The following is a 27703-nucleotide window of genomic DNA, read 5'->3' on the forward strand; positions in this document are numbered from 1 at the left end:
GGTGTTTTGCGCCCAGGGCGCGTGCCGTGCGCCGCGGGTAGGTATTTGTAATTCTAATGGCCGGTGGTACCCAAAGGGACTCGTTTCGGGAGGCCCGTAATGGCCCGGCCTGGAATTCTGGGCCCTCGGCGCTTCCAAGGGCGGCCCTCGGATGCCTCCCAGCAAACGCCGCGTAACTGTTACTTTCTGCGGGGTCCTTCTTCTTCTTCTTCTCCTCCTTCTCCCGCGGCGAAACTATTTCGAAATGACATCCGAGCGGTCCTGCGCTGCCGGGACACTTTTTTCTCCCTCGGGACCGCTCCGAGCGCCGCATGCGAGCCTCCCTAAAAAGAGAGAACCGTGAAACCAACCTGAAAGTGAGCGAGAGGTTTTCATCCGCTATGAAATTATTTCAAATTATTAGCTCGCTCGAAATGTACCGTCGTTTTTATATGCGAAGTGACGTTGCGAGTGGAACGCTGTCATTTTATCCCGAGGGGCTGTTCACTAGGAAATCAGGGAAAACGATCTCCTTCTTCGACAACCCGTTGTCTTTCATTTCATATGGTAAATAGCAACGTGATTCGGTGTTAGGTGACGATCGAGCTTTAAATTATAACAATATTTCGGTGTTCTCCAACGATTCACATTGACTCCCGCTTGAGGGTTCCACGCGGATAATTTCCACGCGATTTCATACCCTGAAATCTATGATTCCCTGAGCAAATAACCCCTCGATCGTTCCTATCACTGGAGTTGGTACACTGAGATAAAAAATAGTTGTTTGAATAAAAGAAATACGCATTGCTACACAAAATCCTGCGAACCAAGACGACCGAATAAATGGCTGGAAGAGCAAACAAAATCCGGTGAAATCAACGGATATCATTTTTCCTTTCAACGAAATCATTGTTTCTTGCGATTATATACGATTCAGGCAATAATCTACATGTAAACGATATAAATTTATTCCAGTTAACTAATCTTTTTTCTCGGGGTATCAACTTTGGTTGGAACGCTCTCTTTTTGCTCATGCGAAGCCACGCTCTTGGGCTCATTAATAATAAATCTATGTATTTATGTTATCTACCTGTCTATCCGAAGTCAGTAAAACATCAAAAAGGACCGGCAGAAACTGATAAAATTTCCCAAACGACCTGCATTTCAAATTATTTCATGTATCTACCTCCCCCTCGGAGGTTCGTTCTAGGCGCGCTTTTACGTGAAAAAGGAGCGACCAGAACGCGTTCCGGTGTTCGCCGTTAAGCAATCGATAAATAAACGGGTTATTGCCTTCCATTGAGCGAAAGAGCGCCGCTGGGAGAAAGAGAAAGAGAGCGGCCAAGCTTTGCGCAAGTTTTTACAACCCGGCATTGTCGTGGGGCGCATCGTCCAGGCCCTGCCTTCGAGTCCCGCGTGTCCCATTGATATACGCCGCCGTAAAAGTGCAGAGGGCCCGAATCGCGTGCTGGGCCCTAAGAAGAAGAGGGGAATAAACCTCCCTCTCTCTCGCGCCGTTGCTGAGTACCCGGAAGTGCAGCATCGTCTCTGAAAAAAATGTAGAGTGGAGGCAAAATTTCGGATGAAGAGAAAAAAGGATCAATTTTTACCCACTTACAATGGAATTTTGGGCAAAGTTTCGAAAGGGTTTCCACGCGAGCGAGGCCATCAGTGTTGCATATCCGATTGTCGCGGATTTCTTTTCGCAAGAGAAGGACCCGGAAGTGCAGCTTCGTTCCTGAAAAAAATGCAGAATTGAGCCAAAATTCCGGATAAAGAGATAAAAGGATCATTTTCTACCTATTCGCAGGGGAATTTTGGGCAGAGTTTCGAAAGGGTTTCCACGCGAGCGAGCCCGCCGGTCTCGCGTGTCCGATGTTGCGGGCGCGACGCGGATTTCGTTCCGCAAGAAAAGGACCAGCAGGAGAACGCCGCGAGAGGATCATGTCCGGAAAGTGACGGTTCGTGTTACGATCCGCGCAAATAATCAAAAAGTGCGCGGCCCCGCCGACGAGAAATATTATGTTACTCAAGGGGGACGAGAGGAGCGGCCAGAAATCCGATAGGATAAAGCGCAAGCCGCGATAAGTTGACTCGGCCCACGAAATAGATGGCCCAAGGCCGTGCCAAGGCCAAGACCGTGCTCCTTCCCTGGAAATTCAAACGACCGATTCCTCCTGAACTAATCGGCAGCCGACCCTGATTCCACCTCGCCCTCTTTTTACCTTCCCAGATATAAGTCCATTCGAGATTCGAACACCCGCTGTTCCCTATTTTCGGAGGAAATTGTGAAACCTTTGTCGATCTCTGGCACGATTTCTTCGTATAGTAAATACCGCAAAGAGGTGCGCGAGGAAGTTGTGCCGAGAATTGACACGCCGCGCCGCGCCATCTCTGTCGTGACGCCTCAAACTGCTAGCCAAGCCGCCATCTTAGATTGATTGTAGGTAACACGCGGACGATAGAGACAGCGATGTTATCGACCGCTGAGGAGTTTACCCTACCGTGGCATCGCACTCGTGCCTTCTAGCATATCTCTACCCAACCTTGTCCTCAAACTTCTCCCGATCTCTGAAAGATGGCGGTACCATTCGGTTTCATTCATGGACGTAAGAATATATTCTTACGTCCATGGTTGGGACGCGCTAAGATTTCTAGGAGAGATTGCACTCACACAGATTCGCTGCATGAGGGTTCCGTACGCGACACCGCGCGTGCCCCAAAGCTCCGCATCACGTCGACTTCGAGGCAACAATGTACTTAATAATAGTAGATAAGTAGATAAAGTCAAATGGAGCGTCACGAGTGTTCTTCCCTTACCATCAAAAGCGAGCCGTATCGGTAAGCGTAGGTAAGCCACCACCGTCAACTGCCGCATGGTATTACCATCACGAGTACGTGAACCGCCAACGGCGACTGGTAGATGGTACCGCCATCGGGAGTACGCGAGCTCCTATCAGAAATTCGTTGCGCCGCCCTTGGGGGCAAAAAACGGTGAAAACTAACGTACGAAACCAGAGGGCAGCACAGGATGCGATCACACGATCCTGCCCGTGAGCAATCTCTCAACTCATCTCTGACAATGCATAGTACTCCTAAAGTCCCACTTCCACTCGTACTTCTCCACTTAAAAATGAGTACTTCTATTCTCGCACATTGTTTTCGTATAAATATTTTTGTACATCCTCAACGGGTATTAGAAATCAAATATATATATATCAGTTCTAGAGTTATTAATTCCACAGCGCTGTATTAGGATAAAAAAGGAACACCAGGAGAATAACGACTCCCATCGGTAAATTAATCTTACGTCACGGATTCGAATGAAATTCAAAGTCACTCTCGCCGACCGTTCGCGAGAAGAGAATCGCCAGTGTGGACTAAAAAAAGTTCCGGAACGGAACGTCCCGAGCATTCCAAGGATCCCCGCGGCGTCATCGGCATCGCATGTCAGCTTTCACCGTTGTGAACCATGTAGGCTACAACAAACCGACGCCCCCACATTTCACCACAAACAAAAACTTTACTACCGAGAGCAATCCGAGATTAACATATCTCAGCATGCCCATCGCGGCATCGCTCGGGATATGTGCTAGGAGAAATTTGTAAAAAAAAACATTCTACCCCTTTTCACCCTCTTAGGGGTTGAATTTCGAGAAATCCCATCTCATCAACGATTTGATTGCTAATTAAAATCCGGGCAAAAGTTTCAATCCTCTTACTTGTCCCTTCCTCCACGGCGGCGCTCGTGGCAGTGGCCATTCGCATTCCCGCGGTGACGGGGAGGAGTGGGGGCAGGGCCAGCGCGGAGCGGTGGTGGGGGAAGAAAGAGGGTCTCGCGTGCGATCAACCCCCGCTCGCGCTCAGTACGACTTCCGCGCGCGGATGGTACGGTTCGTGTGGGATTATTTTTCGAACACGTGTCGTGCCCAGTGCAAAGTGTTGCGGAGGCGCGGAACAAGCTGGAGGGTCTCCAGGTGAGGCCCTCGAGGAGCCCGTTCGTCGTGCGCGGATAACCCCGGAACGCTGGACACGGACGAGGACACGGATGGTGAACGTAAGTCTTTTTCTCTTACATTTTCGCCTTTCATCCTCCCCCCTTCTTACAGATCCATACATTTCACCTGAATCCAACCACAGCATTCAGAAATGAATTGTTTTTAGAATGAAGGAATTCAAATACCCAGGGGTAAGGCGGAGACGTACTTTCCGCTTCGAGAATTCTATTCAACTACATTCTATTCAACTACGGTTAAAAGTCCCTTGGCATTAAATTTACGAGATAAGTTAAATGGTAAAAATCTTACAGGAGATTCTTCTTTCTCTCAATGGGAGGTTGGGTTCAGGCATTTCTCTCGCGACAATGTACGATGTTACTGTTAGATAAGAACTTCCGGAGAGGGTCTAGGGGCGGAAGCGGCTACTTCGTTTTATCTTCTCTGAACATCTTTACGTTACGTGGGTTTATGTAACTTTTCTTTATCAAGGGAAACTATGAATCCAACCCTCCATCTCCTGGCTGAATTCTGCGCCAGATATATTTTTTTCCCTGGGCGAGAACAAAGGTCCCTAGCTCAGGTGCACAGGTAGAAGGGGTCCTCTTTTCCTGACGTTTCAGTTTTAAATGCATCGGGCTGGACGGATGAAAAGGGATGCGCGACTCTTCATTTTTTTTTTTTTTAGTTGGGTAGTAGCTTTGGTTAGGCTCGCATATGGCCGTTACGTTTTTCGACGATGCTTGAGAGAGCTCGGGCCGGGTGCAGTTCTACTTTCGGTGGAGGAGAAACCGCGTGCGCTCGCTCGCGAATAGCCGAGCGGGTAGCCGAAGAGTCGCGGAGATTCCCGAGTCCTCCCCTTTGGGCAGCCCCCTACCCCCTCCCCTCCCAGGACTTCCTGAACCTCGGGGCCCGTCGAAGGGCCGCGCGAAAAGGACCCGGAATATTCAACAAAGAGAATCTAGAAAATTTAGCAACGAATTTATTTCACGAAAAATTCTATAGAAAAATGTGAAACCTCCAATAATGAAATGATGTGAAAAACTTCTTGGATCTAAGGGCCCGTCGAAAGGTCACGCGAAAATAACTCGGAATATTCGGCTAAGGGAACATAAAAAAATAAGCAATGAATTTATTTCACTAAAAATTCTGAAGAAAAATTTGAAGCTTCTAGATTTATATAAAGGGATAAACTTCCTGAAGCCTCCGGGGCCGTCTAAAAGCCGCGCGAAAAGGAACCGGAATATTCGGCAAAGGGAACCTAGAGAATGGAGCAACGTCTTTATTTCACTAAAAATTCTAGAGAAAAATGTGAAACCGCTACGAGAACGTCCGACAGGTCCCGAGGCCCGTTTCTTCGACCTTGGGCCCCGGGTGAGTGTTTCTCAAGTGACAAAGGATGCCGAGCCCGGAATGTCCGTTTGTTTATAATTTAGTCCAACTCGACTCGAGATTATTTGGGTTGGGTAATGCTAATGGGGACCGAAGTGAGGGCAGTATTTATGAATGTTCAGCTGCACGAATTTTTATCTTAATTAATTTTCGGTTTAACGAATCTTTAGCTCCAAGGATTCGTTCCTTCGTGAATGTTTATCTTTACGAACATTCATATTTTCTAATATTCATGTTTATGAACGTTCATCTTTACGAATATTCATCGTTACGAATATTTATTGTCACGAATATTTATTGTCACGAATATTCATCGTTAAGAATTTTCATCGTTAAGAATATTCATCGTTAAGAATATTCATCGTTACGAATATTCATCGTTACGAATATTCCTCTTTTCGTATATTCATCTTAACGAATATCCATCTTCAAGAAATTCCTCTTTCACATTTTTCACTATTTCTCTCCATACCTCCATACGAACCGGTGCGTAACTTTCCTTTTCTTCGTCTCTCCCTTAACGAATCCTGCATTACGGCCAGAAATCAATTAGGCCATACCTGTGCGCAAGATAAACATGGCATCGGGTCCTCGACGGCGGGATAAAACGGACATTACGATGTCTTCGGTTATCGCAATCCCATGGTGGGCGGCAAAGAGTACTCCGTAATCGAAGACAATGCTTACGCGGCCCTGGGGGGGCATTTTTACTTTCATTAATTCGCCCACGGTGTGTACACGCCGTTACGTGAAGCGTTGCAACACGTACGCTTCTCTCGTTAGTGCGCCCGTTTCGCTTCCACCGGGACCGTCGACGACGAAGAGGGAGCTGAAGAAACGGACCCGCTGCCCCGTAAACCTCGTAATTGCTCGATTGCACGGAGGAAATTAAAGCGGGATTAAGTGGGACGTCGAGACCTCGTGTGTAATTCATAGCGTCTTTTCTGGGTCGGCGGGGATTTTACCGATTTTAGAGAAAGATCGGGTAGACCCGGCTCTTCGGGGTTCCGCCTTGAAGAGCGTTGCACCAGGAAGCGACTTCCACCACGTGTCGGCGTCTTTTCTGGGTCGGCGGGGATTTTACCGATTTTAGGAAAGGATCGGATAGATCCGGCTCTTCGGGGTTCCACCTTGAAGAGCGTTGCACCAGGAAGCGACTTCCACCACGTGTCGGCATTTCCATAGAATAATTCATCGCGTCTTTTCTGGGTCGGCGGGGATTTTACCGATTTTAGAGAAAGATCGGGTAGACCCGGCTCTTCGGGGTTCCGCCTTGAAGATCGTTGCACCAGGAAGCACCACGTATCGGCGTTTCCATACGATAATCAGGTGACTTTCATAGAAAGTCGATTTCCCCTCTCTCGATCGGGAACGGGGAGGGACGATTTACGGGATCAGTCCGGACAGGGTCTGCTGAAAATGTATGCAATTTACTGGAGAGCGCCTTGCATTGCACATGCACTTAGGATGCATCGGTGACGGGCTCGGCTCTGAAACGCTTTCATGTTAATCCAGCAAGTCCCGTACTTGAAGGGGTTGAAAAAACTAGTGAGGCTCTTCAGCACCAAAAATAAATAATAGTGAGGCTCTTCAGCACCAAAAATAAATAATAGTGAGGCTCTTCAACACAAAAAAAAATAATAGTGAGGCTCTGCAGCACCAAAAAAAATAATAGTGGGGCTCTTCGGCACTAAAAAAAAAATAGTGAGGCTCTTCAGCACCAAAAAAAAAATAGTGAGGCTCTTCAGCACCAAAAAAAAATAGTGAGGCTCTTCAGCACCCTGATTTTCATAATCTCGCCCTGAGGTACCTCCAGGACTCCCGCAATCCTTGATCCTCCTCGGGGTTGGCGATCAGGAAACTCGGCAGAGTTTCGCGCCAAATGCATTCAGAAGCCTGGGCGAATTAATTTGACGGCGAGGATGCGCAAATTGGACACTCGCTCGAAGGAGGCTTAGGTGCGCCATTTCGCCGGGTGAGGTCGGCGCTCCAAATCAAGGTGCGTGGCGAGAAGGAGAAAGTCTTGGGCACGCGCGGCAGCGACTCGTAATCGGCCTGGCGGCGGTATATAATTCTTTCTTGTTCTTTCTTCGGGGCGTTTGATCGGCCGGGGCCGTATCTCGAGCGTATCGGAGCCGAGCCTAGCCGAGCGATAGTCTCGGCGCGGATCCGCGACGGACGGTGGGATCGGTCGCGATCCGCTCGGCAGATCCGTTTCCTCGTTCCGACGCTGTGTCCCTCCGAGGGGCGAATCGCTTTCTCGGCTCTTCAAGGCCAATACCGGCGAGATTGGCACGCAACCTGCGAATCAGGCACGGACACCCGGCGGAAAGGCCGAGCCAGGAGGCGCCGTCCTTTCCGGAACGGGATCTCCTATTCGAGGCGAGATCGCGCCGACTTCGAGCGGCACCTCGAGGAGCTTCCTGACGAATAGCACCTCGAGGAGCTTCCTGACGATTGACACCTCGAGAAGATTTCTGACGATTGGCACCTCGAGGAGCTTCCTGACGAATGGCACCTCGAGAAGCTTCCTGACGATTGGCACCTCGAGGAACTTCCCGACGAATGGCACCCCGAGGAGCTTCCTGACGAATCGTTCGAGGACGGGATTCGATTCTGCAGGGGGACATCAGGCGGCTGGAGGTCCTTGATAGAGGACCCTTTAGACGAAGGGGATCTCAAACTCGGAGAGCGGCCGACTAGCGGTCTTCTGGACGGCGTTGTTTGTTGTCAAGGCCGCAGAAAACCAAGCGTGAAACTAGTCCGACCGGTACGGGACGAGTCAAGGAGCTGAGCCGAGCGAATCCTTTCCGCCGAGGCTGGACCAAGGATTCATCTAGGATGAGATGGCCGAAGAGTATCCTTACGCGGTGGAGATCGAAAGGGGATGGGAACTTGCTATCTTTCGTTCCTAATGTTCTGCGACACGATTATCATATGGTTCGGGCGATATCCTGAAATTGGGCTTTAGGCATCTGTATGGGTACTTTTTATTGGCAAAAACAAAATCGTTATCTATGTGCGTTTGAGAGATATTGCGGAACTTGTAAAAATACGTTTTACCACCTTTCACCCTCTTCGGGGTTTTATCTCGAAGATTGGCTGCCGCCACTCGGAAATTAGACAAAACGATGTCCTTCTTCGAGGCCCGATTGCCATCGATTTCATATGTTAAACAATGTAATTCAGTAGAAAGTTACGTTCAGCATTAAAACTTCTCTAGGAATGCTCTGGCGATTTCTAGAGATGTCCAGTGATTTCTCTCATTCTGCTTGCGGTTTCTCTCGTATCAAACAATCCCCGATTTCAAGCGGTCATCGGTTATTTCGATGCCATGATAAATTGCAGTAAAATCGCATTGTCTCTGTAATATCACATTCAGCATCTGGTTTAAATGACAGAACATTATAATGTAATATTATGTTAAATTTAAGAAAAAAAGAAAATGCAATCGGTATACCCTCGACGGGCTCTTCGGGGTTGGTCTCTGCTTATTGCCCGACAGGCCTCAGACCGTGGAGCAAAAGATGAGGCGAGCATGATCCCTAGGTAGGAATTTTTAATCGTTTAGCGGAAATTGGGTCGTTTTCATCCAACCTCGTCATATACAGGTACACGAAAAATAAGAACGTCTCGCTTCAGAAAAAGTGGATACACTTTTTCCTATTGGTGCCGGATGTAATTAATCGCAACTATCCGCGGGAAAATGTGGCAGAGTGTCAGGTTGCGTGTGCCAAGTGCGGATTTATGATTTTAATGACGTTACGGGAAATTACCCGGTTTCCGTTTAAGGTGATATGAAAGTGGCATCGAAGTGGTCAGCTGTTTATCTATAATAATTTTATTTAATTGCACCGTGTCGTTTGAAATGTTTTTCTCGCGAGTGTAGTGGCCCTGAAAAAAAAATCATGAAAACCGCGAACTCATTTTCTTTCCTTTCTTTTCTTTTAATGAACAAATTTAGAAAATGTTTATAAATATATTTTAAGAAATGAAATTTCATGGGTGATGGGATTTTCCTTCCGGCCTCCCTATTCGTAGGGTAGAGTTTCAAACGATTTGGCACACTCGGTTTAGAGATAAATGTCGAATTGTTAACTCCTAGGATGCCACTTTCGTGTAACCTTAAGGGGTTAGTGGGAAAGTTCTTTTACACCGAGATTTTAATTCTTGGAGAGAGTCGCCGTCCAGGAGGCTGCATGGTCCGCAGGTGCATCCGTCTCGGTGCAGGACCCTGCACAATGGAGGGCAGGGCTCTGTCCTGGAATGCCAATGAGATCTCGAGGCATTAGCCGGGGTAATGAGTGTCCAAGTACCGAGGAGGTGATTAGGGTGCCGATCGGTGCCCTTCTCCCGTCGCGCTTGATCTCTCCGCCATTGTTGCGGCCCGGTGTGTACCGACCCCGTTACGCTTACGCAGAAACCCGATTTCGAAAGACACGGCGTCGATTTTCTTCCCCCTGACGACGCAGTCCCATTAAGTGCGTCGGACGACACATAGAACGCGGCGCGTCGAGGCGTGGAGAGTGAAAAACCAATCAGAACTGCGCTTAAGTCTAAACAAAAATGTTTTTAAACACTTGAAAGTTGTAATAAAGTAATGTCAAAATTTTTAAATGATGCGATTATTTTATCAGCATTAAAAGAATTCGTAAAAAATTACCCTTTTTCGGGTGTCTAGAGGGTTTGCTCCCCTTAACTCGGTGCGTTAATTGCGCGACGCGACGACGCGCCGCGCTTCGTGCGACGCCCGACGCGCTCAGTGGGACTACATCCTGAGAGGAGAAAAAATCCCGACGCAAGGTGTCGTCGACCTCGAGGAGCCGCCTCGTAACCGCGGATGGCATCCTTGCCGTTAATCGCGATCGTCGATATTCTGCGCGTGGGAACACGCGCGTGTGCGTGAACCGTGGGCGACGTCTTCGTAGAGTTTCCATGAAATCGGCCGACCCGTGGAATCCTGAGGCAACGATTTTCTCCTCACTTGCATAATCTCACTTGTTCGTCCCCCCGTCCAATTTTTTTATTTTTATTCGATTACCCGAACGGCGCTGGAATCGATTCGATCGTTTCAACCGACTTCGGCATCCCCTTAATCTCCTTCCTATTTTTTGTTTCCTTTTTTCCAGGACGCGATGAGCGAGTACGAACGAATCAAGCGTTCGTGCTTGAAACGAGGAGAGCTCTGGGAGGACCCGGAGTTCCCAGCGACCCAGGCCTCGGTCTTCTACCACCAGACCCCGCCGTTCCAGTTCCAATGGAAGAGGCCGAAGGTGAGCACCCAGCCCTTGTCTAGACCCCTTGACCCTGAAGAGACGCAGGATCCCGTGGATCGAGGCGATCGATCGATCCCTGGGATAAGGCCGCGGACGTTGCGTGATCCGGAGGCGAGAGAGCTGGGGAACAATGGCCTCGATGCGTGTTATCGTGGGATAAGTAGCGGTGTAACTGGATCCAACCACCTACAGGCCGACGACGTTACATGCCATGGTGTTGCCTGCATAATGCTGGCATAATGCCGGCATAATGCACACTGCAAGGCCGCGACGGGCGGACCCGCGAGAATCGGGATGTCCTGCACTGGGTCATGTCGAATGATGTTGAGGTGGGTCAGGGTATGCTGCGGGACATTGAGGTGGGTCGGACCGCGGTGGAATCTGATGGAGTCGGTAAATCTGCCGTTGGAACTCGTTGAGATAGGTTAGGTCATGTTGTTGATCAGTGATGTTGAGGTAGGTCTGGCTGCGAGAAAATCTGTGGAAGTGGCCAAAGATGCTGAACTAATTGAGACAGGCCACGCCGCGATGAGGTCTATGGAGATCGGTAAGATCACGCTGGAACACGTTGGGGTAGGTCGGATCACGCCGGATGAAGTTGAGGTGGATCAGGCCGCGCCGAGGGACGTTGGGATAGGTCAGGCCGCGTCCGAACTTATTCAAATATTCCGGGATTGACTGAGTGACGTTGGAGAGATCGGATAACTTTAGATGACGTTGAGACACGTCAAGCCGCACCAGGTACTGAGATCGTCGATCCGCGCCCGGAAGTGCCTCCCGACGAGGGCCGTCGTCGGGCCCGTCTCCGGTCCATGACGCGGGACCAGGCGCGACCTGGTCACTGACCTGGGAGTCACGCAATCCGTGCAGATGCAACTGCACCGAGCCATGGTCGGGCTCTCTTCCGAAAACGAGATCGACGATCTCGGAAGTCGATTTCGACGTATAATCCCGATACGACGGCATCTAATTGGCCCTCCTTTAATCACCTCTCTCTCTCTCTCTCTCCCTTAATTCCAGGAGCTGTGCAATCGGCCGATCTTCGTCAGCGACTCCCCTGCACAGTTCGACGTCGTCCCCGGGAAAATGGGTAAGCACGAACAGAAAGTACTAAAATGGCTAAACGAGTTTAAGCGTCTCCTTAATCGATGCGCGAAGCGAGGAGCGCTCTTCGCTGCCCGGTGATGGATGACTTTTGATCAAGGAATTGACGCGAATTTTACGCCTTCCGTGGTCGCGACCAATCGATTTTATATTCGAGGCGGGTAACGACTCGTGGAGATGCGGTTCGGGTCGCTTTCCCTCCAGGAAAGGTCTCGGTGGTCCCGGATGCGAGCCCTGGACCGCTTTTTTCAAGCCGGATGGAATGAGATTCGGAATGAGAAATAATTCGGGACAGGCGTGGTCTGGGCGGATTTTTTATTTGTATTTTTTATTAGCTGAATTGTGGTTTTTTTTTTAATCCTGATGAAGACCCTGAAGAGTCGAGTCTCTATGCCACTTCTTCCAACCGACTTAGCTTCGACATTTCCCTAATCCCGCCGAAGATTCCGAAAGAAGGGACTCCTGGACCACATTACCTAGAACGTTTCCCTGATCCTGCCGAAGACCCTGAAGAGGCGAGTCCCGTTCGGCCCGTCTCGCGGAGATACATTGGGAAGACGCGATCCCAGCCTCTCGGGTCCGGTCCGAGGCTGGTCAAAGGCGCCTCGACGGGGCCCGAGAGAGCCGGAGCGAGAGAGAGCGAGAGAGGCGGGGTTATAACAGAACGGGTCGTTCCGGTTTTGTCCTTTTTTTATCCCCGGAGAGCAAGAGCCTCGGCCACTCCGGGCTTATGCACGCTCGCGCGGAATTCCTGCGATAGCGCGTAATGATACGCTTTGCGTACTCCCGGCGCGTCCTCTCTTCCTCGATCCCTCCGCCCGCCAGCAACCCCGGAGACGGGACCTCGCCTCCTAGAGGTCGACCCGGAACCGGAAGCGCCCGATTCGCGGATCGCACTAATTACCAGATGCGTTCCTCTGGCCGCGGGCTCGACATTCCTCGGAATTACAAGCCGGTGCGATTCGCGTCTCGGGCCGGGAAGCCGAAGATACCCTTCCTTGGTCCCGACCTCGAAGAGGGGCACATTTACCTGTCCTCCTACACCTTCCTACCTTCCTCGATTTTCGATGCGAGCCTCTTATGGGTAGGTTGTAGGCGTGGGTTCGCATGTTACGAAAGAGGTCCGTTTAAGGAAAGTGAAACGCTGTTTCTTTTCTTCGGTTTTTCCTTTTTTGTGATAAATTATGCGCCACGGTTTTTGCATCGCACGTTTACATTCATCATTGGGTTTTAGTATCGTCGGAACTTGCAAACGCTGGGGTATGTAGTGCTGTTTAAATTCAATTTCTTGGTCGAGCCAATCGGCGATTCGAGGCGATATTTTAACCCTACTTCGAACTTGCATAAATATGCCCACTTTCGGTACTGTTTCACTCTTTAAGCCTAGGTTTGACATGCGTCCTACCTTAATGAGAATTAAGGTGATATGAAAGGGTCATTCTATGTATCAAAGCGTAATAATATTTGTAAAACTTTTCTCCAAACTGAGTGTACCGCATCATTTGAAACTTCATCACGAGATTACGGAGGCCTTAAGGAAGAACGCGATGTACGTGAAATTTCTTTTTTTGAACAAAAAAAAATGTTTTTTCGTTTCTGTCCGAGACAAATACACTCTATTATTTTTTTTTTTCAAAAATGAAATTTCACGAACATCGCGTTCTTCCTTAGGACCTCCATAGCCTCGAGATGAAGTCTCAAATGATTCGGTACATCCAATTTGGAGAAAAATTTTATAAATATTTTTACTTTTTGGTTAAGTATATATGACACTTTCATATCATGTTAAAAGGGCGATTGCCCTTTTTCCGTCCACCTCTCGCGGGATAGGTCAGTTTCGTCGACTTCTCCGGGGACACGAAGACCGGCTCCCTTGCCTTTCTCTCGTCCAAGAACCCGAGTAGAACGGGAGTAGCCACTGCGCGTTCCCTTCACGGTCGGCCGACCTCGAAATCGTCACGGCGATGCGGAATAAAAATCCCGCGACCTTTCCGCCGCGTGAGAGAGTCCGCGGAAAAGCTCGGGCCAGGGAACCGCTTCCGGTTTCGCCTGCGGCAGCGAGATACCCTGAAGAGCGCCGCCGCTCTTTACGATTCTCATGCCCGGTTCCACCGACCTCGGTCAAAAAGCTAATCCTCGGTTAAAATGAGTTGCACATTCCGCCACAATTTAACCGTGGGTTAATTTCCATAAACCGCCGTTTAGATCAACCAGCCAAATTAGCTTTAGTTAATCGGACTTCAACCTAAAAACTGCGCAAACGCGAGGAAAACATGAATTAGATTGAGGATGTATTAACATCTTGCGACGAAATAGAAAAAGATGTTTTTATATATTATTTACAATTTCTTCATCGAAAATCCATCGAAAATTCACCTGTAATTACTGACGGAAATATCCTTCCTAAAATGACTTAAGATTAATCGAAGCAAACGAGCTTGGCCTAGTGAACGAAATTCGGTTCGCTCAACAAAGAGGATTTTCTCTTTTCTTTTTTTTTTTTTTTTCTTTTTACATTGACCAAAAATACAGCTGAACGAATGAATTTGTTCAATCCGCCGAATTTCCTCTCGGCGTGCATGGAAAAATGCGGAGCGTCGAGCTGCCTTAACAAGCCCTAAGTCCCTTTCTCCCTCTCTCTCTCTCTCTCTCTCCTCGGTGGAAAAATTTGCCCTCGCAATGTGGGTCGCCGCGAATTATTCCGTGTCATCATCGCGTGCGGCCGTGAGCGAGCGGAACGCGCCGCGCTAACGGAACCGTTACGCACGAGTCCTCGTCGCCTGGTCCGCGGTTTCCGAGGAATCTCCGGTTCGCTGTTAAGAGGATAAAAAAAAAAGAAAAAGAAGAAAAAAGAAAACGTCACGGTTTCGTTTCCCAGACGTGCCCGGTTGGCGCGGAATTTCGAGCGACCGTCTCGCGGGGCCGAAATAAGCGCCGCGACGGAACCGCGCTTCGCGTCTCCCGACTGGGCGGCTCTTTTGTTCCGCCGAGGCGTTTTCCTCGGTAGGGTAATTCCCAAAGGGAATGCCGGAACACGGAGTCACGCAGGACCGCCGTTAATCGGTGTTAAACATGAAAAGAAATTAAAAGGAGCGGAATTAGTGGCGAGACGGAAGGAAAAAAGAAATTAAAAAGAAAAGAAGCGGTATCGTCATGTGCTCGTCGCGCGGAAATGGCTGATAGCGCGGGGCTCTCGTTGAACGGGGAAACGGCGGGATCAGCGGGCTGATTTATCTCTCCGTAACGATCTAGCAGAGATCTTAAAGTACCCCTTCCCGGTCGCGTAACGAGCGTACGCGTCGGTGAAAGTGCACCTCGGCTCTCGTTGCAACGTGAACTCTAGGCGACACCGGCCGGATGGACTTAACGCCGGTCGCGGACCCGTTAGGCCGTAGTCACACTGAGCGCGTCGGGTGGTCATACCGAGCGCGGCGTGACCACGCGTCGAGCATGATACAACAATTGGCATTCTGGCGGGAACGAGAAACGCGGTTAAACGCCTTCCCGATCGGTCCGCCATTCTCGACGCGGGGACGCGACGCGCTCTGTGTGACCCTGCGAGCTGCACGCCCGATGCACACGCGTGTCTCGAATCTGCGGCGTCGCATCGGCACCGGAACTGAACAATTCACGCAGTGCGGCGGAATCGCGTAGAGTGTATATACATATATGTACGAAATGTACATTTTTCGGATATTTAATACGGAAAACGCGTACAGGTGTCTCTCAATTTACGCGGAGTATCCGTTCCACGAGGATTGGTTTTGCACGAATGAAAATCGCGTAAATAAAGTCCTATCGGTAAGAAAAGAAAATATATTGGAGATAAACACTAGTAGTACGTTTAGGAATACATATTTATTTCGAATAGCTATAATAAAAAATAAAGAAAAAAAAAAAAGGAAAAGAGAAGGGTTAAAATAAATGACGTCACTATTTACCGCGTAAACTGAGGGAGGGTTGTATTTGAAGCCAAACTGCTGAAGAAAACTGACGAAGGAAAAACTGGAAAAAAATATATATTCCAGTCGAAATCTCACGAGATTCGTCGCGACTCCGCGCGCAGCGAAAGTGGATCTCGCGGTTAGGAGCGCGGAATTGTCTCGCTATAAGTCGCGGGGTACGAGCGAGCGAGCGAGCTGCTCGCGAATTCGCCGGACCGGTTCCCGGCTAAACGCTAAAAAGGCCGGAAAGGCCTTCAAGGTGGGAAAGGAAGAGAGTCGATGCCGAAGAACAGCCTGAAAGGACTTGGCCTTAGTCGCCGAAGAGCGCCGCGTTCTTCCAGGTTACCTTCGCGTCCCGACGTCGATCCGAGAAGAAACGGATGGGCTATAAAGTGAGACGTCAGACGAAAGGACTGGACCTCGTGACGTGGGCCGTAGCCGCCATCTTTGGTTGCTACGCACACCCGCGCATTTCTACTTAAAAAAAAAAAATAAACCTAAATCGTACTATACGCGGAGAAAATTCATGGATTTATTCTACGTCGCCCCTTTTCTTCCAGGTGACAAGTGGCTGGTGTCTTGTCTGGGGGTGTTGCACCTGAGCAAGGGCCTCTTCTACCGGGTTGTGCCTGCTGACCAGGGTTTCGGAAATACCGGTGAGCCGACCGGCTCTTCGGGGACGTCCGAGTACGCGGGGGTCTTCAGGTTCCGGTTATGGTGGTGCGGTGCCTGGGTAGAGGTCCTGGTGGACGACCGACTGCCCGCCGTCCACGGGCGTCTCGCCTTCATCCAGAGTCCTCACACCGATCAGTTTTGGCCGGCCCTGCTGGAGAAGGCGTACGCAAAGTGAGTGGAACGCACCTAGGGAAATGTAAATCGCGCGGGTAGTAGAAAAGAAATTTTCGTTAGTTTGACCTTTTGAACACGGAACCATTTCGACATACGGGCGAAATTCGCCTGACCGTGCAGGCAATATTGGACCAAACGTCGGGCGCCTTTAGCATTGTTTTTTTTTTTTTTCCGAAAAATTAAATTTCACCAGCATCGCGTTCTTCCTTAGGGCCTTTCGTAATCTCGCGATGAAGTTTCAAATAATTCGGTGCACCCAGTTTAGAGAAAAGTTTTATAAATATTTTTTTTATCCTTCCTCGAGGGCCAATTGCCTTTGAGGTCATACGATAAACGACAATGCGATTCGGTAACACGTGACTTTCGGTCTTAAAATTGCGACATTATCTCGACGATTTCCATCGATTACCGGTGATTCCGGTTGCGATATCCAGCCGATTTGGACGGGATTTCAAGCGTTAAAAGTCACGATTTCCTGAGTGAATACCCCCGTCGGTTCTGTGCCTTCTGGCCGGCCCTGAGGAAGACATACGCGAAGTGAGTACAGGGGGCCCCAGGGGGCTTTAAATCCTCGAGTGCGTGGGTGTGCGCCGCGGTGCACGCGGCGCACGCGGCTCGCCTCGGATTATCCTGGCGGCGCCTACGTCGGTGCATCGAGTGCACCGAGCGTGCAATGACCTTGCCACGAGGAGGGGGACCGGTGGTACCACTCGTCCGAGCTGCTCTTTTTCTGGCTGCGCCTCCTCGGGGAGCCTCAGAGGGACCGGCCGAATCCGACTCCTCGAGGATGGTCTCTCCCTCTCTCTCCAGGATCTCTCGAGGGAGAGTCCCTCGGTGGAGGAAGAGGGCGTTTTCTTGCCCCGATCGCCCCCCGTCCCCCCTTCCGCGCCCGGCCTCGGTCGCCTCCACATCGTCGTTTTCCTTTTGCCCCCCCCCCNCATCTTCTTCTTGCTTTCGCGAGGCTGTCGAACCGCCCGAGGTGAGCTCGTAAACCCTGGGCGTTGCTCTCGAAAAACCAAGGTGAGTCCCCCCCTCCCCCCCAATGGTGCGCGACCGAAGGGAGGACTCGATCGCGGAGGACCTCGAAGACAGCCTGCAAAGGACCGCCGAGGCTCGACCTTGAAGAGGGACCTGCTGGCCGGGGGGGATACGTCGATCCACCTATAGCGAAGTCCCAGGGACGGAATGGCCGCGACGGAATCGAAATGTCAGAGCGGGGGAGACCTCCAGGTCCGCCAGGTCTCGTTGGGAGTCTTCAGGGAAGAGGAAGACTCTTCCCCTTGGCCCGTGGGCAATAAGTTCCTGCCGTTTTTAACGTAACGTAACGTAATTAAAACGGCGAGACTAGAATAAAAATCACATTTTTTTTCTGTGAAAAATTACATTTCTCGAATATCGCATTGTTCCGTAGGGCCTCCATGATCACGCGTTAAAGTTTCAGATAATTCGATGCACCCAGCTTGGACAAAGTTTTATAATTGTTGTCACGTATTGATATGTATATGACGCTTTCATATCACCTCTAGACCTGGTTGCATAATTCCGGACGCGATTCGCAGGGGTCGCGTGTTGGAAATCGCGCGTCGCTTGGGCTACGGTTCGCGAATGGGACCGCGCGGTAAAACCGCCGCGACGCACGTCGACGCCTTTACGAGTGCGGAGGTGCGTAACCGTACGCACACCCGTGCCTCGCCCCGTTGTGCGTGAACGCCTTACACACGTCCTCGGCAACGACGTGACTAATCTTAACGAGCAATAAGCTCCTCTTCATTCACCGCGGTCGCCTCGGCACGCGAGGCCCGCCATATTTCTTTCGCTGTTACATATTAATGGATGCACCTCCGTGACACCGATGGCCCGATTCTCCGTGTGCGGGGGCGCGCGATTCACCCCCTTTACCTTATTAATTTCCATTTAATTAGTTGGGAGATTAGTCGAGAGATACGCGCAACGGTGTCATCGGGTTACCCCGGGAGGGTTCGCTTGCGGAGGAGTTAGTCCGCTGGGCGACGCGGCGATAAAAAACGCCGCGGCCGCCGATAGGGACGCATAAAAAGAGCCGGTAAACCGGAGCAATTACCGGCGTTAAGGCCGCGTTTTAAGATCTCTATTATGCCGTCCGGCGGTTTTAATGCGAGCTCTGCCATCGCGGAGCGTCTCCTCGGGCCTCGGGGTGGAGTCGCTGGAGCGGGTCGCGAACAGCTGACGTCTCTCTTGACGAGGCCCCATCGGAGATTCCTTTTCCGACCGGCCGATGACTAAGTTCGTCTTTCTCTACCTGGGTATACTTTCTCGGGACTCCGGAACCGGATTCAAGGGCGATCGGCGACGTCCCACCCGCGGCTTGGAATCTCGAAACCCATCGCGGATGTCCATTCCTCGACGGTTAAGTCGCGTTCCTGACCGGGAGGGACTGACGAGTAATTGCGGGGACTGCGTCGCTTCGGCCCTCCTTCCGGTCCCGACATGCGATTCGCCTCCTGGCATCGTCATTGATTATTAATCGTTAGTCTTAATCAGCCTCCTCGTCACTTCCGGCGCGTATTTCGCGCGTGCCTCCCGGATTCCCGCTTCGTCCCTGTCCAGGAAATCCGCCTGATATCAGGTGTCACGAAGTCGGGTTTAACTTGTATCTCTCAGGTCTTTTTGCGGGTATTAATAGCGCTTCCCTGGCATTCTCATTAATCATTAATCCCGCGTCGATTGCACCTCCTCGTCACTTCCGGCGCGTGCCTCCCGAATGACTACTCCGTCGCTGCACGGGGGAACTCTGATATCAGACGTCTTGCGGTGCCGGGATTAGTTTCCTTTTTCTTTTTTTTTTTTCCTTCTTGTTTAATGGCTACCAGTAGCTTCTTTCCTGGCATCTCCATTGATTATTAATCCCGCGTCGATTGCATCTACCTGTCACGTACGTCGCGAATTCCATGTCTCCCTAATTGCTGCCTCGTCGCTGCGCAGCAACTCCACTCGATATCAGGTGTCTCTCGCAGCCGGGCTTAGTTTCCTTTTTTTCTTTCCCCCCTTTTTTAACGTCCACCGGTAGCCCCATAACGCTTGGACGGTGCATCGTAAACCTTCTACACCGGGTAGAAAGCTCGACGCTAGCGTATGCACGTCGCGGCGCCGATTTCCATTAGAAAACACCGCGGTGGACGTGCGTCTCATCCACGCGGGATGATCGGCATCTGACGGTGGCCATCGCGGGATTTCTCCTCGGTCGCTTTGTTCGCCTCCTTCGTCGGCTCGTACATGGACCTCCCCTTCGCCCCTCGAAGGGAGGAAATTGAATCCCATTTCCTCGGGGCATCCTTCAGGCCGGTCACGACTCCTCCTCGTCCTGAAGAGCTCCTCGAAGACAATCGAGGCCCGATTCGTCGCTCGATAAATACAGGGTGATGCAGAAATCGCGAACGGCTTATATACGGCTATCCTTCTCGACAACTTAAGCCAATCCTGTACAATTTTTCCTACGGTGCACGGTTTACCTGTAATCATTTATTACCATCGATTTAAGGCATCGGGAATCAACCTTGCTCTGCTACTTACGGCGTGAGAGCAGGACACCTTCTCTATTCCTGTTGACAATGGAGTCGGAAGGTCCTGTACAATTGTCTTCTATGGTGCATTGTTTGCCCTGAGATCATTTATTAAAAAATAGCCATATCTGATATTTCCCAAGTAGACGCAACACACCTTTTTTTATTATCGTTAAAAACGGTGTCCGAAAGTCCTGTACAATTTTTCGCAATGGTACATGATTTGTACTGTAATAATTTCTTAAAAAATAGTCCTCTGCTGCTCTACAGAGTGGGGTGAGATAATTTATAGCGTCCTCTTCGAGGCGCGTTCGGCTCTTCGGCAGTTTATGAATTAATTATCACAGGTGAACGATGCATCGTGGGGGAGAAAAAAAATAATACAAGACTTTCCGACTTCACTTTCGAGAAGGATACCGTTGGGTAAGCCGTGTCCATTTTGTAAACACCCTGCATATCGCAAATGCGAGGACTTTATTCCCTTTCACCGCGGCCGCCTTTTTATTCCCCCTGACTGATCTTTCGCGCCGATTCACTTCCCTCCGTCGGTTTTTCACGACGCGGGTCCCCCGCGGTTGCGGAACGCCCGACCCCCTTCCTCGTTTCTGGTTTACATCGATTTTTCTCATTTTTCTCCGTTTTCTTTTTTTTTCTTTTTTTCCCACATCCTGTTCCACGCGTCTAACTGCCGGTGCTGCCCCGGGCGGGCGCACACGCGTGCACGGACCCACGTGTCGCGATACCGCGTATCGACGTAACTCGCGGGTATATCGACGGGCGTGTACTTTCACTCGGTAAGTAGTCTCCCGGTTGCCCGACGTCGTTGGATCCGGAGGTCAGTGCACCGCCGACCACTCTTGGCCAGTGTGGGTCCACGCACACCCTCTTCGTGGTGTCCCGGCCCCCTCCAGGGCGCCGCCGGACCCTGAAGACGTAATGCGGACTATGAGTCGGCGATGTCACCGCGGATTCCACGAGCTACTCCTCCCTGACCACAGACTTCCTCGTATTTGCATAATGTGGGGATCGCAGTGCCGATGACCAACTCGAGGCCTCGTTCTTCAGGGTCCGTGAGATGCACTTTTCACGCTTTTACTGGGACACCAGAGTGGGAGTAGGTGGAATGGACCTGTCTGAAAGAAGAAGTAGCGTATGAAGGTAGCTACATATGTTGCTATCAAGAGCAAAGATGTAGTAGTAAAACGCACTTTTTGCACTTTGACGGGAACACGTGGGTGGGTGTAGGTGGAATGGACCAGACTGAAAGAAGGGGAAGTAGCGTATAAAGGTAGCTACGCTAGTTGCGATCAACAGTGAAGATGCAGTTGCACTTGTCGGAGTCCGCGGGATGCACTTTTCGCGCTTTGGCGAAAACACGTGGGTGGGAGTATTAATAAAATTATAAATATGCAGTCTTAAAAGTGAACTAGTACACAAGATTATGAGTTACTAAAGAAATGTATAATTTTATAACATCGCGTTATAATTTCGAGAAATTCTCCTGGAAAATCAGCTGAAAATATCACTTTTGCCCTAAATTTATAATGTATGCTAATCATTTTATTTGAAGGTGTGTCGCGTAATTAGCATGTTTAGTATGTACCGTGTCTGAATGAAACTTAACAAGAAAATGTTATAAAATTCCGGGATATGGGAACAGGACCGAGATCGATTAAACCTGTCCGGATCGGTTTACAGAAATGTATTGCAAAGATATATCGCCAGGTGAGTAGCCGCCGTTTCCAGAAACGTGGGAACCGATCCCATCCAGGTCGAGCGGTGTCATGGTGTCCCTTAGAAATGGGGCACGGCGGATCCGAGTCTAGTTCAGGAGGCTATACATCATCCCGAGCTCGCGGCAAATCGAACCGAGCCTCCATTCCTTTCCAGATTCCATGAATACCGCGGTGTACCTCTTCCTCTCTCTGATCGAGGTCCTGACCTCGGAGGAATAAGGAGGTCGGATAGAGAGAAGACCCATCGACGTCGATTTCACGGGAATTAGAGTTTCCTCGAGCACGGCCTCGCCTGGATACGAGGATAATGCCAGGCTCGGAGGATGCCATCCTCGACCTTACACGTTCCCTGCGAATTACTAAGCCGAAGTCCCACCAACCGGGAGGTCGGGGAAAGTGGATGGAAGTCCCCTCGACCTCCATTCGAGGTGGTGGCATTAATTTTTCGCGGTCTCGAGCGCTCTTCGGGGTGGCGAGAGAGCTCCTCCCTCAAAAGAGCTGAGGAGGTACACGAAGAGCTTCATGAAGAATTACGTGAAGAGATCTTCGATGAATTACATGAAAAGCTTTATTAAGAGACCCATGGAAGAATTGCGTGAAAGATTACATGAAAAGCTCCATAAAGAGCTACACGAGGTCCGTGACCACCTACATGATGATCTCCATCGACACCCACGTGAAGAACTACGCGAAGAGTCCGCACTTTCCAGGGGCGACGTTCCACCGAGGGAAAGCCTCCTCGGACGTTCCCAGCGATCGGTCGCATCCAATCGCGGAATTAACAAATCGTATCACGTGCCTAATCGCACTTTCTTGAGGTCGCGGTTGGATCCCAGGGAAAGTGGCCGATTTCCCGGAAGCTCTTTCTCTCTCGGTTTCCTCCGATTTTGAGAGGCCGTGATCCGACAGGGGAAGTGCCTTGGCGTAACGGAGGTGATTCGTCACGGATGCCGTTTCCGGACCCGGGGAACTACACGACCCACACGGACATGCGCCGGCTAATCTACGCCGAATGAACCGTTAAGCATTATCACACCGTGAGACCGACCAAGTCGCATTCCCAGGGACAGGGAGAACACGAGGTGATCCTCCTCGTTGATGAACGTTACGGTCGGGCATGGGTCTAAAAAGAAAGGGTTGGAGCGTACCTCTGCGTGGAAAAAGCTCAAGCCGTAAAGGAAAGGAACGGGGGACGGCCATCTTTCGTTGCTAACTCACGTGTCCTGGTGTTGTAGTCATTTGCAATTGTTATGTCCTTAGAAACCATATATGTAAGCAATGAAGAACGTTCATCACCGAACGATATCGTTTAACAGGTGAACGTGCCCCTACATCCCGAAAAACGGCTAAACGGCCCTCGGAAATTAATGTGACTGGTGGCCCAAAATCCACCATGTCACAATACACTTTGACGTTTTGATATACACAGAATGACCCTTTCGTAACGCCTTAGGATCGTCTAGAATCTAGCTTTATCCCCAATCGGCATTTACTCCTAGATACATCCAGTCGGGTTCTTTTGTTGTTTTATTCTCGTTGTTTTATTCTCAATCGATATTTATTCCTAGATTCATGCAGACGGGGCCTTTTGTCATTAACGTTCCTCGATGCTTCCAGGTTGCACGGCTCGTACGAGGCCCTGAAGTACGGCACTCTGTTGGACGGCCTGTCCGACCTGACGGGAGGCATCACCGAGAGCATAGCCATCCGGCAGGATCCCACGGGTTGCGGCAGAGCCCTGGCGAAGCTCTTAGACATGACCTCGCTTATCACCTGCACGGTTAACAACAGCCAACAGGTGAGACGGCCTCGACCTCGCGTGACGGGAGGCACCGCCTCCTGGCTGCCCCCAAAGTCTCGAGGACGAAGTCTTCGTCTTCGACAAGGTCGACTCGTAACTCCTCTAAGACGTTAATATGTCGTCCCTTTGCAGATCCGGGCCAGCACCGAGAAGCTGGCGAACGGCATCCAGATGGGAATCAATTACAGGCTGTACGCCATAGAACGAGTGAGTGGCTTCCTACCTTGAGGATTAAGTATTAAGTACAAGCTATCCGGCGAGTCCTACACTTTGGCAGCACGAGTTATTCGAAATCGAATACCTTGTCGATTCTAGTCTCGATTGGTCAAGGAAGAGGGAACGCGTACTAAATGTATTCGACCTGGCGAGACGAATCTGTGGCGAGTTATGGCCGATTCAAACCGCCCGACACGTGACGGATTGCACAAGACCGAGGGACTATTCACTCGGAGATCAATGGGAACCATTTCCTTCTTTTAAAACCGATTGTCTTCGATTTCATATGATAAACAACAATGCGATTCGGTAACGACGATCGGCGATTTAAAATTGTCAGGATGCTCTGAGGTGATTTCTAATTGCGATTTCCACGTAACTTCGGGTATTAACATCCATGATTTCCTGAGTGAACAACCCCTCGGACAAAGCATAACATGCGTTTCAATGGCATTCTTCACGCTGTACGCAGGTCGTATACGGTGAACAGAGCTATTGAAACGCATGTTACAATGTTTTGTTGGATGGCCACCAACACGCGTCTAACTCGATTCGTGTCGGAAAGGGTAAGTCGGCTTAACTCATCTCGCTCCCACCTTCGTAACTCGCATTAGTTTCCACTAACTAGAGTTACAATAAGAATAACTCGAGTTTAACAAGTCGAAGTATTGGACTCGTCGCATGAGCTAAAATACACCGGGCGGAGTATCAAATTTTTTAAGTCGAATTCTTATATTTGGCGGTGAAAAATTCTAATTATAATTCTAATTATAGGTGGAGACCTTCGGCGGCGAGGCGGTGCAGCTGGTGAAGCTGAGGAACCCCCTCGGTCCTGGGGGCGAGTACGTCGGTGCCTGGGCAAGGGGAAGCCTCGAATGGGACGAGGTTCCTCCTGTTGAGAGGGATCGACTCGCTGTAAGGAACATGGCCGATGGGGAGTTCTGGTGAGCCATCTAAAAATGATAACGAAGATATGGGACCAGAAGGTGGGTACCTCGCGGACTTACCATCCCTCGCTCTTCAGGATCTCGTATTCGGACTTCGTCAAGACCTTCACGTACCTCGAGGTGGTCCACCTGGACGCCGAGACCTCGAGGGACGAGCCGTCCCTACACAGCAAGCACACCTGGCAGATGAAGCTCTACCAGGGCAGCTGGAGGAGAGGCGTCACCGCCGGAGGGTGTCGAAACAATCAAGGTTCTATATTGTACTCTCTTCCGTGTCGACCCCTTAAGGTGTTATGAGAGTGTCATGTACATACACCAAATGTCAAACATTTGTAAAATTTTTCTCCTAACTGGGTGTACCGAATCGTTTCAAACTTTACAAGGTGAATACGGAGGCTACAAGGAAGGTCCTGATACCCGTGAAATTTCAATTATTAAAAGACTTGTTTATAGGTCTTTAAGAAATTTTTTATGGATGAAATTTTTTATGGTAATTGTAATTTCATGGGTGTCAGGACTTTCCTTACAGCCTCAGCATTCACGTTGTAAAGTTTGAAACGATTCGGTACGCCCAGTTCGGAGAAAAGTTTGACGAACGAACGACCCCTCAGATACCACTTTCACATCATCTTAAGGGGGCCCGACAGCGCGCGAGGATACCTATCAGCAGCGAGTGAAGGAGCGATTCTGAAATTTCCAGACACGTTTCACATAAACCCGCAGCTTCACCTCATACTCAGCGAGATGGAGGAGGTGATCGTGTCCCTGAACCAGCACTCCATCATGGAGCCCAAGGTAAAGCTCGCGGCGAACCGGCACCGGTGATCGGGGATTAATGACGACCCTGCTCGTAGGTCATCGGCTTCACCGCCTACACGCTGCCGAAGAACAGCACCGAGTCCATAAACAAGCTGTTCTTTAAGAAGAATAAGTCACTGGTGAATTCGCAGTATACGAACAGCCGGCAGGTCAGCCACAGGTGTCAGCTGGAACAGGGTGGCTACCTCCTGGTGCCCACCACCTTCGAGCCCACCCAGGAGACCAGCTTCACCCTCAGGGTGTACAGCAGCATGCCTCTGAAACTGAAGTGAGTGACTGGGAGTCTGGTTATCGGACTAGAAGGGACTTAGCGGATTTACCTCGTACCCAGGTTGCTGGACACGCCTCCGACATTGATGAAGTCGGCCATCGTCAAGGCTCCCGCGTTGGAAGGCAAAGGGTTCTCCCAGTACGAGGCCGTCTTCCTCCAGCTGGCCGACGAGCACAAGACCGTTAATGCTTTCGAACTCCAGGAACTCCTGGAAGCCTGCCTTCCTAATGGTAGTTTTTCATCTTGGTACCGTGCGCTGTTAAAAAAAAAAATTCTTTGGTACCTTCAACGCTTTCGAATACGTATGTATATTAACCCTTTCCACTCCTTTGTTCAGTGAGACTCGGCATCAGGTATCGACATCTCAATAATTGGGAGTGCAAAGGGTTAAGGGGATGAAAGTGAGATATGAGAGGAATTTAGGGGCATTTTCTTAACTGGGTGTACCGAATCGTTTCTGACTTGTCAGCGTGAACGTGGAGACTACGAAGAAGGTCCTGACACCCACGAAATAATTGAAATCTTATGGATGTCAGGACCTTCCTTATACCCTCATTCTGTTTGTTAAATATACATGTGTATGCAAAAGCGTTTCAAAAAAATTTCATATGCGGTTAGACCGCTCTTTTAGAAATTCGGGGTTGCTCATAATTCAGCCCACACTTGTTCCGATTTCATTTCGATAACCTGTTTCTGGTTTTAGTATACATTTATATTCAAATGTGTTTGAAGTATCAAAACATTTTTGACCGTGTAGAGGTAAGTACCGACCATGAATTACTCTTTTTCAGACTACATCAAAAGTTGCGCCTGTATGGAAGTCTGTAGACAAGTAGTCCTGACAATGGACGTATCCTTTTTGGGCGACTTAAGAGTTTCCTTCTTCCCCGGGGTTTTCGGTGCCTTTGCCTTAACAAAACCTCGAAATAGAGCTCGGGAAGCGGCAGGCTAAAGTTTAACGACTTCAAGGATCTGATGTGCAGCCTCAGGTATTGGCAAGCTGCGTTCAAAAATCACAACAAGGAGAAAACCGGTATCCTCAAGGCTGAGAGGCTGCGAGACGCTCTTCTCGAAGTCGGTAAGTCGTAAAGACGTCGAACCATGCCCGAGGAAGGTCCTTACGTAGACTAAAAAATCGACTCTTCAGGCTTTCAGCTCAACATGGACATCCTGTCGATCCTTATTCTGCGATACATGAGGAAGGACGGCACCCTGAGATTCGGCGACTTCGTCTCGGCTATTCTCCACCTCAGCAACGCCTTCGGTAAAAATCCGATCTCGTGGGCATTCAATTATTAATTCCCGGTCATATGTTAAATGTATCTTTTGAATTATAGGGATTTTCGAGAGCAAGGACCCGCTGCAGAACGGGTCGATTAAACTGAGTCTGTCGGAGGTACGTTGTTATCGGAAGTCGTGACGAAGATCGGGAAATTGAACCCGCGAAGTAATCTGGAAACGTCGATTTCTTTTTTCTTTTCCAGTGGCTGCGGTCGTCGTTGATGTGCTAAGACCTGCTCGGCCCGGTTCTTGTACCTTAATGGATTGTAAATAATTTTCTAATGACGACGCTGCGAGGAGACGGAAGTAGGAACGCTGGCCATATTAACGAGTATTCGCGCCCGTCCCATTAATTGTATAATAGTGCCGTTACTTCTCACGTTACGATTGGCAGTCGAGATATTATGTATAATAAGACCCATGTATCTATAGGCGAGAAATCGAACTGGATAATAAAGTTAAGTTTATTTTCTATATTCACTTTGCAAACTGCGGGGCAACTTGTCTGCTTCGGAGACGAGCCCATGCCACATGACTCAGTGCGTCCTGATAAC

The 27703-nt window shown here is 49.9% G+C and overlaps 1 protein-coding gene across 1 annotated transcript; it reads left to right on the forward strand.

Moving 5' to 3' along the window:
- Window positions 1-3865: 3865 nt before the first annotated feature.
- Window positions 3866-27625, forward strand: LOC105699173 (calpain-C). The gene is made up of 16 exons (XM_012423973.2): window positions 3866-4036; window positions 10496-10639; window positions 11663-11732; window positions 16251-16536; window positions 23432-23612; window positions 23748-23822; window positions 24606-24775; window positions 24856-25028; window positions 25479-25573; window positions 25633-25865; window positions 25929-26098; window positions 26660-26718; window positions 26799-26946; window positions 27016-27132; window positions 27206-27264; window positions 27353-27625. Exons 1-16 carry the CDS (start codon window positions 4028-4030, stop codon window positions 27377-27379), a joined length of 2016 nt encoding a protein of 671 aa, XP_012279396.1. The 5' UTR covers window positions 3866-4027; the 3' UTR covers window positions 27380-27625.
- The last annotated feature ends 78 nt before the right edge of the window (window positions 27626-27703 follow it).

The sequence above is a fragment of the Orussus abietinus genome, unplaced genomic scaffold (assembly GCF_000612105.2).
Source record: "Orussus abietinus isolate OABI.00-Male unplaced genomic scaffold, Oabi_2.0 scaffold3, whole genome shotgun sequence".
Lineage (NCBI taxonomy): Eukaryota > Metazoa > Arthropoda > Insecta > Hymenoptera > Orussidae > Orussus > Orussus abietinus.